The following is a 9654-nucleotide window of genomic DNA, read 5'->3' as shown; positions in this document are numbered from 1 at the left end:
CTCCTTTCTCCTCTTCTCTTTTTCCTTCACTCCCCGCACCCGGCATCGTCCTTTTCCTCTCGGCCGCTTCTCTTGTTCCTTGACCGACCTCTTGTCAACCGCCTTCGGTTCGCCTTCGCTTCGGGCGAACTTTTCTTTCCGGATAAAACTTCACACAGTATATTCCGCGCTGCCCTCTCTTTACCCATGTTTTCTTACTTTCTCACCCCCTTACCGGATTCCCCCTACGAAATTATCATTATTCGGCCGGCGTAGGAAGGATGCAGTGCCGAAAACGAGATAGCTTCCGATCCTCGTCGAGCAATCGAGCCAACGGAAACTTGATTTATTCGGGTTAACGCGGATTATACATCTTTCGGTAAGCTCGTCTTCCAATCTGTCAATTTAGTTAATTTAATCATCGCGCGATTTAATCGAATTTGCTTCGTGGGTGAGCCGTCGCGAAAGATTTCAACGGTCGGTTGGACAATCACGCGTTGTTGTCGATAAAATGCTCGAGATATTGCGCGGATAACGATCGTAATGCTATCGATCGAGGATCAGATACGAAATCGGCGATCTCGAGAATAGGTCTAGAAGAGGATAGACGGAGAACAGATGAAGAGAGAAACACGATTTCGGTAACTACAACGCCATGAGAGAATTTTATTAAAAATATTTAAAGCTCAATTACACCGCAGACGTAGCTGCGATCGCACTTAAAGTCGTAATACATATCATAATCGTTGCACGGTGCGCGTACAAGTCGCTTACTTCGGGAACAACACACAACACGTCGGCAGAATTCATTGAAATTGACACGCGCACCGTCGGCTTCGTCGTTGCGTCCCTTCGGTTCTCCCGTTAAAACTCGCGAAACTTCCAAACGTTTTCACGTGGCGATAATTTGTACTTTGCAAGTGAAGTTTATCTTGACAACATGCCACCGTGTGCGCAATTTTGTCCATAATTAATTTGCATTCTCACATTCGATGCGCATTATTCCCCCGTGAGATATTTTCTCCGGATATTTTACGCAGACTTTTTGAAACGATTCCTCTCTCGGCCGGCGTTACAATAATGCATTGTGCGCGCGTGCGAGATTATATTAATAATTGCGAGCGGAATTATCATCATCATAATTACAAATCCAATTAAGTCTTCTTGCATTTGTACGGTAATGTGATATATCAAAGGTGGATGTGAATCAACTCTTCCGAGAGAGGAACGCATTTTCCAGCGGAAAATCCAGACAACAATGCGCGGCTCTTCGACCGTTGTCTGTTGTGAAACTGAATGGAAAGACTTCTTCTCGATATTCTAAACTACGATTAAATTATATTAGGATCCCGTTTTGTCGTTAATCGGAGTGAGATTATGCTTCGGCCTGGCGCCGCTGGTGTCTCGGCCGCTGTGATCCTTTAAACCAGAACGCAGCAGACTTGGCCCTCGCAGTCGACGGCATTCTGTTGCAGAACGGGGGCGCAACGGTTCATGCACACTCCGCCGAAATGACGGCAATGAGTTTGGTACTCCTTTTTAACTGCAAAGGCAAGCAAATTCATCTTAGGAGAGAGACACTCGCGAACGCGCGACTTCTTTCGCGTTCGACGCGTGAATTATTCCCGGTCGGAAAACGCAACGCGACAAGGTGAATTCCGCGAGCTCGCCGTACCGACACCGCCGACTACCGTGGGAGATTAGAGCGTTGAATTACCGTACGGAGGACAAAATCACGCTCTTAAGTGTCGCAATAAGACACCTTGACTCCGTCGTTTTTGATAGAAATGCTATCGAGAAAGTTATTTTATACCTCACGACGGAGACTATTTTCTCACAAAGTGATCGTTTCTTTTAATCTAATTTAATTAATCCTTGGTATATTATACAGAGAGAAAAAGATTTTTTTTTAGATCTAACGCACTGCAAATCTAAGTGTGTTATTTCAACTGGGGCTTGTCTTACACATTCGTTTTCGCCGGTTTTTATGATCATTTAATACGATTGAATGTACACGTTAACGTGTAATTTAATCCGATCAAACGTTTCAAATGAAGTAACCTGAAACGACGAGAGACCTTTTCAAAGGGTTTCGGTCGAATGTGTCTTTTTAATGTTTGTGCGTGTAAAGATAACATATTTGGATTTGCAGTGTATACATGTTTGTTTGACTCTTGGGTTTGCTTAATATAACCAACAAAATTTAATATCAAATGTCATTTTGTTTGAATGAAAACGTTGTATCACTAGAATAAACCATGTTGTCTGATAGAAAGGAACAATATTTTCTAGAGGAAATAATGTTTGGTTTTCGCAATGAAAGAAGAATTTATTTCATTATGTATTAAATATTATTTCACCGAAACAAAAAGAAGTTCTTTGATATTTTCCTAACATAGTGTTATTTCTTTCAAACAATTTATTACTTGCGACGACCATTGTAATGTTTGGATAAAAATATAAAAGAAATATATTATTTAACGTAAAGAAGGAGATTTATTTATTGTTTGAGAGAAACCAAGCTATCCTATTTGTTGAATCAAACATTCGTTTATTTGCTGTGTTCCAAGGGAGAAATTTGTTTCAATTACAGAAATTTTATTATTTAAATCCAAAGAAATCTTTTTCTTCGTGTATTATATGATAACTGCGCTGCAAAGCAGTGTTGTGTCGCATATTAGAGTAACTAGCCAGAGAATCTTCGTTTCCGTTCGTTCGATCGCACGTATGTCTATTGTCCCGCTTAATCGCCTGATAAATTTATCACACATGTTACATCACGCGAGTCTCGAGAGGTCAATGCGAATGAAATCTCCGTAATATCGAACCGTTTGAATACACGGAATGTATTCGAAGCACCGAGTTGATAGCGCTCTCCACGGTAAACACAATAGTGAGTTCCGAATCCCGAAGTTTCAATCAAAGCGATACACAAGGAATAAGCTACTCTTGAATCTTCCATCGGTTCCGTAACTGAAATATTAATCTTAATGGCGCAGAGGATCCTCCGTGGTCACGTCGATGTTGCACAACAAATAATTAAAACCTCTCAAAAGGAGACTCGAGACTTGGGACACTTTAGCATACTTAATCACTGCGCGATTGAATCGAGTCTTCTTGACGAGCGAATTTGAATCATCGATTACAGGATGACGCGTCACTGCCGATAAACTATTCACGATATCACGCGGATATTACGACGACATATATGACGTTGCGCGAATACTTTTCCCGTTTGACAGCCGGATCGGTTCGAGTCGATTTCGGCGCGAAGAGCGAAGTAGCTCACCTATGCTGCAGCACGTGGTGCCCTGTTCAAGGCATTGAACATTTAGACTCTTCACATGCTCCTCGCACCTGTCAGGGGTGAGACAATTCTCCTGGGGACACAGCTCCATCGCGCTGACATACTCTAAAAATAGATTCGCGAGATTGTATCTCGATGTCTTGCGGATTTTCCTCGTTGCGCCGCGAATCGGAGACTACCGCCGGCGGCATTGAAAAGGAACGCGCGCAGAAAAAAAAAATCTTGAATCAATAATAGATATTCTCATATGTAAGCAAGAATGTTATAATATTTTTCGATTTTCAGTCGTGAATTGAGCGCAAATTATACTTGCATCAATACAAATTTAATCGAATCAAGGCTAATAGTTTTCTAATAAAATTAGAATATTCTTGTTTATACATGAGAATATCTAGTTTCGATTTAAAACTAATTTATTTTCTGTGACTTTCCGCCCTACGCGTTAATTTCACGACGAGCCGGGCATTATCTCGGTTTTAAAGCGAGTTTAAATATTAGACATTAGCTGATAAAGTTGAACCTTCAACGGTTAGCTTAAGATAAGCGTTGCATTGAAACCGCTGTACAAAGGTACGAAAAAAGAAATAAAGGCACGATAGTATAATGTTATTACTGGGCAAATTTCAATTTGCTTCGATATGCGAGCACCTACGAAAAATTATTGCCATGCGGTGCGGTGTAGAATGAAAGAGAAAGAGAGGAGGGCAAAAAGAAATTTATTAACGGAAAATATAAAAACAGCAGAGAGCCAGTAACGAGAAAGTTAATTGGATCGTTTGACGAAACAGCGAATATATATTTCAGGTGGAGTCTATTGATATTTCAAACTTTGCACTTCCTAAATTCCTTGAAATGAAATTTTACTCGAAAAATAAAACGACGACAGCGGGATCATTTCGAGTCACTCGAGTTCGATTGATTTTTTACTCATGATGATCGACTTATAATATGAGTGAAAAATCACTCGTATAGGCTGAATTCTCCGCTCTGAACTGTCAAGTGAATTTTCCGCTCTGAATTGTCGAGTGGATTCTCCGCTTTGAATTGTCGAGTGAATATTTTCAGCGAATGTTTCCAGTTTTCACTGAAAAGCGAATCTAACGTGTTTCGTCGCAGGAACAGTTTCAGTCCGATCGATTGAAACATTCACTCGTATGGCGTTTGAATATACTCTAAACTCGAGTGAATTTTCATTCGTTTCCAGTTAAAATTTCACACGGACAAATTCATAGAGAGCGAGAAAAGAAACCGATGCGACGGACAATTATTAACTTCACGCGTTGAAGAATTATTTAATTAAATTTAATTATTTATTATATTTGAGAAAATCAAATATTTCTTTAGAAAATAAGAAAGAGGACACGAAATATTGGCAGAATCTCGTTTGAGTTTAATCTCATACGCGGACAAAATCGTTGACGTATCGGCGTCGTAAATTTTCAATTCCGTGAAGTATTAATTATGCAATAATAAGTGGTGAGAAATAATTATATAAAGTGTCGAAGTATGACTTACCGGCGCAAAGGAGGACAGCCGCGAGGGCGACGAAGACGAGCGTGCAGGTTCTCATTTTCTCGGCGGTGTGTTTTCGAAGTAGCTCGCGGTGATGCTGACAGCCGACGATGGTTCACTGATGTCACTTCGCCGGGGCCCTGCCGCTATATAAATGTAAGCGGCCGACGTTACGCGACACGCACACACGCACACCGAGCCGCGCGCGCAAGCCTCGTATCGCGACCAACGTTGACATTATCAGTCGTTATGCGATGTTAGATAATACTCGTGCCCACCTTCGTGAGTCACACGTGAGATAATCGATAATCTCGCACGATCTCGCGTCTGGAATAGCAAGAGCTGCGGCGAGATGTATCTCGAGGACTCTTGAATTCGTCGATCGTGCCGGAGCATCTCTGAGGGTGACGAATAATTTTTCACGATTCTTCGGTAGGAACGACAGTGCAAATAATAGCGTGAAAAATTGGAAATAAAGGAAACAAGGCTCTTTTGATGCACAATCAAAAAAGAATGGGGAAAAGCCAATAAGAGCTTGTGCGTGGAAATATGGAAAAAAAGAAGTAGCTTCCATAGCTAAAAACTAGCTCTTACAGGTCAAAATTAGCTATGATATAACTGAAATTTAGTTAATTTAGCTGGTTCTTTTATTTATTCTAGTAGCACAATTAAGTGGCAATACATCTAATATTTCTAATATTTGTTATGTATATATATTCGCATGCATTGATGTGATTGTATTGGATATATGGAATGAGTGTTGCGCAATATAAAGCCAAATCTGCAGAAGCAGATTTTGCAGTATCTGCTATAAATTTTGTCGATAGCTTACTAGCAGAAATATAATAGGATTCGCTAGCAGAACCTGATAATAAGTTAATCTGTTATTATGCTCTGCTAACAAATCCTGTTATACTTCTGCTAACAAATTGTCGGAAAAATTTTTAGCAGATATTACGCAACATTTGCTTTCACAGATTTAGTTGTCTGGCTGACTTTATATTAGGTAATATTCATTCAATGTATCTTCAATGAATGCCAATATAACCAATATTGAACCAATGTATCGCCAATGAATTGTGCTACTATGATAGTTTTTAACTCTCACCGCTAAAAACTAGGTCTAGTAATTAAATTAAATTTGTTTATTGTAGCTAATTTCTCTTTTCCGTATATGTAGTGCAATTATGAACAAACACAAGCGAAAGTATGTTGGTTGAAATATCTGATATGGTCAGGATATTTGTAAAAGGAAAAGTACCATTCGATATTCAAATATATCTTTTGTGCGCTGATTTAAATCCGTCTCGTAGAGTGACATGATTGATAGGTGACCCGATGAGTATTGGACGAATGAAATTATACGTTTCTTTTTTCCATCTCTTTCTCTTCGTTTGTTTTCCTTCCCTTGATTGGATTTTATAATGTTTCGGGTCTTTGACTGTCGGTAATTCGAGCGAAGCCCGAACCGCTCGCGTGAAAGGCGCGGTACCAGCATCGCGATAGTTTCGTGTGTTTTCGCAATATACATGGAGAAAAGAAATTGGTTGAATTAATGTGACAGTGAACGAACCGCGTTTTGACTGAAAGAAACGGAATTTCTGACTTTAAGAACCGAATTTAGTTCATAGGAACTATCAATTCTATTTCCGTCAACGAAGACGCATTCGTTCGTCGTCACGTTAATTCAACCAAACTTTTTTTTCCGTGTATTAGTACGAGTAGAAGATACGTCTTCTTTTTCCGTCTCTGTCTATTCTTTTCTCTTTTATTCTGTTGATGAAATTTTATTTTATTTTTTTTATTTCGGGCCTTTTTATTTCGGGACTGTTAGTAACTCAAGTGAGGCTTGAACCGTTCGTGTGAAATCTGCGGTACCAGCATCGCGATAGTTTCGCGCGCTTTCGCAATATACTAGTACAATTGACTGGCGATAACAGTCGAAAGTTCGTTAAAACAATTGTGCCATGATAAAAAGAATTCATTATAATGCAAAAGACTATGTCCTCTAGGTAATTGTGCAATTGGACTTGAAACTGGACTTGAAACTCTCTTCGAGCTCTCTCTTTCTCTTTCTGTCTATCTATCTTTTCATACAATTTTAATGCATAGCCTTCCATGTAAAACGGGTATCGAAAGTAGATACGACTAAGTAGATATCGACTTGATCGAAAGTAGATATTGGAACAATATCTCTCGATATCTGAATTGTTAATGGCGCTTTAAACATCTTCTCATGGAAAAGCATTTGTGTCAATTTTGTGGGAGAAAAAAATATGTTTATCGCGTATACGAATCTCGCGAGGTTACATCGGGGATTCGAGAACGAGAATCTTTCAAAGTTATATCTTATCACACCATTAATATTGCGAGAGCAATTATCGTATTTCATATCAGAATAAATAATATACGATTATATCGGAAAATTACCGATCAGAAGAGGTGACTTTCAACGGGTAATTCTCATTTACGACGAATGTTTCAAAATTGATCTACTTATCTGCATGCACGCGAAGTTGTATTAAAATTAAAATTTCCAGACATGCGGGGTTTCCCCGTTAGTATCAAACGATCGTATGTTTAAAGCTCAATGCGCAGTCAAATGGACATTAATGCGTGCTGTTTTCTCACTATTTTGTGCAATCACTACTCTCTAAATTTCGTAGAGTGAATTCTAGATTAAAGCAGTAGTATTTTCATTCGCTTGAAGTGAATTTTCACTCGTTTGGAGTAAAAACTCATTCTAAGTGAGTGAAAATATTGCCACTCTAACCTAGAACTCGCTCCAAGAAATTTAGAAATAATTTATAACTTAAAATTTATAATTTATAACTTAAAAAACCGGTTTTTAATTGCTGGAAAAAAAATCGGTTTCTCACGAAAAATTGTTTTTTTTTTTACTGAAAATTGCTTTTTTTGGCCACTTAAATTTTTGTATATTGGTATATCAATGCATCTGCAAAATGCAATGGAATTTTGTTTAAGACTTCTCTATGTTTTTCTTACAACAATCGATTTTACTTGTAATTCTACGCATAAAAGTATTAAGGTGAGATTGTCGAAAAATGAATAGTTTATGAAATATTTCATGTTTTGTATTGAAAAGTATCAGAATAAAATGTAAAATATCTCGGAAAATATATTTTACTCCAGTACTTTCATACGTAGAATGACCAGAGGAATCAATTTATATTAAAAACACCATATGATTTCATTAAAAAAAAATTAAAGTTGACCTTGAAATAATGTTTAATAATGTAATAATATTACCATTTTATGCTTCCCACGAAATGCTACAACTTTTGTATGAAATTTTTCGTCTAATAGTATACCTCTTTCGAAATATTAATCTGTAACATTTTTTACGGGTCGCTCGGTAGTTATTTCTTATTAACATGGATTTAAAAAAATTATGCGTACTCTGATATAACGTTATATTATATATTATATATTACATATTTGTTCACAATGTACTCGGTTGTAATTCTTTGAAGGTAATATGTTATTGCTTAACATATAACATATTAACTTCATTTAACTTTAGTTAAGTGCACGCAATTACCTTTTTTACGGAAAGATGTAAATGTGGTAGATTTTAACCGAACACACGTACATTTTACTGAACAAATGTTTCTACCCTTGAAAAAGAAACAATCTGGGAAATGGAAAAAAACCGGGTTTTTTCCAAACTTTTAAAGAGCAATGAACCAGGCAAATACTTCATCGGCGAGATAATCAAATTACATCAGGCGATATAGTACAATCGGTCACATTAGAGAAGTCTCCGTGTCCTTGCTTGCATCGAAAATATGAACGTAATAGGACTTGTTGAACGGAGGGGGAATATCTGTAGTGACTTTCTTTGGAGAGGAGCTAAACCTGGAGGGTGGGGAGAACTTTTCATTGCCCCGCGTCCCGGCACGTTGTTTTCTCCGTATAAGAAATCGATCCACTATCGAGCACTCCACGAGCCGAGATTGCCGTTGCGCGATTTAGATCGATATCGAGCTTGCTTTTTCACAACTGATACTCATAAATTAACAAACAATTATGTCGATAAGATCTGTCTGGCAACCTGTTTGTCCGATTCACGCCTGGATATAGTGAGGGTCAGAACGTTCAGAACGTTACTCTGTCCCAAATTTATTCTCTTATTCCATCATCGCATGTCTGCGAATTGTCGCACATATTTCGTAGCGACACACGAATCAATTACAGGACGAAAAAGAAGATACGTCGAATTACAATACATGCATCGTGTTAAAATTACAATATAATCTCGCGAACGATTAATACACTACGAGTATTCGCCATTGACAAATCGAAAGCATAAATCAATCATTTTTTCTTGTTTTCCTTTTTCTCTCATTTCGTTTCTCACGCGAGATTTTTCATTTTCACGCCGCTCGTTCAAGTGTCCGCGCGCGCAACAATCGAAAAAATCTAACAAGCGTGTGGCGTTGTTTAAATTTTTATTGATTCCTTCCAAAGCATTATACTCGCCATTAAGATGTTCTTTAACATCTCTCTGCTCTTGATTGTAAATAAAAATAAGTGGGAGATATGTGCGTTCGTGTTACGTCCTCGGGAAGAACATACGCGAAAACTCGACGCGTCTTGTAACGCATTACAGTTTCTCAACGGAAAAAGGACACGAGATGGAGAGAATGATAAGTACTCGCTACTGATGGGCACTCGAAATGTACAAGTTTCGACTAAGTTCGAAATTTTTAGGGCGTGGTAAAGACGGTCAAGCTATGAACGAAATCATCTCGCGCTCGCGCTCGAGCTGACACACCTGTGTGTGTGTATACCTTTTCTTCTCTTCTCTCTTTTACCGACTAAACATCTATTTT

General features: G+C 38.4%; 1 protein-coding gene across 1 annotated transcript; it reads right to left on the bottom strand.

Moving 5' to 3' along the window:
* Window positions 1-615: 615 nt before the first annotated feature.
* LOC106749399 lies at window positions 616-4950 on the bottom strand. The gene is made up of 3 exons (XM_014628802.1): window positions 4802-4950; window positions 3269-3391; window positions 616-1522 (listed from the first exon to the last, which is right to left on the bottom strand). Exons 1-3 carry the CDS (start codon window positions 4854-4856, stop codon window positions 1401-1403), a joined length of 300 nt encoding a protein of 99 aa, XP_014484288.1. The 5' UTR covers window positions 4857-4950; the 3' UTR covers window positions 616-1400.
* Between the last annotated feature and the right edge of the window lie 4704 nt (window positions 4951-9654).

The sequence above is a fragment of the Dinoponera quadriceps genome, unplaced genomic scaffold (assembly GCF_001313825.1).
Source record: "Dinoponera quadriceps isolate SergipeBrazil2010 unplaced genomic scaffold, ASM131382v1 scaffold3386, whole genome shotgun sequence".
Classification (NCBI taxonomy): domain Eukaryota; kingdom Metazoa; phylum Arthropoda; class Insecta; order Hymenoptera; family Formicidae; genus Dinoponera; species Dinoponera quadriceps.
This window is presented reverse-complemented; position numbering and strand designations above follow the sequence as displayed.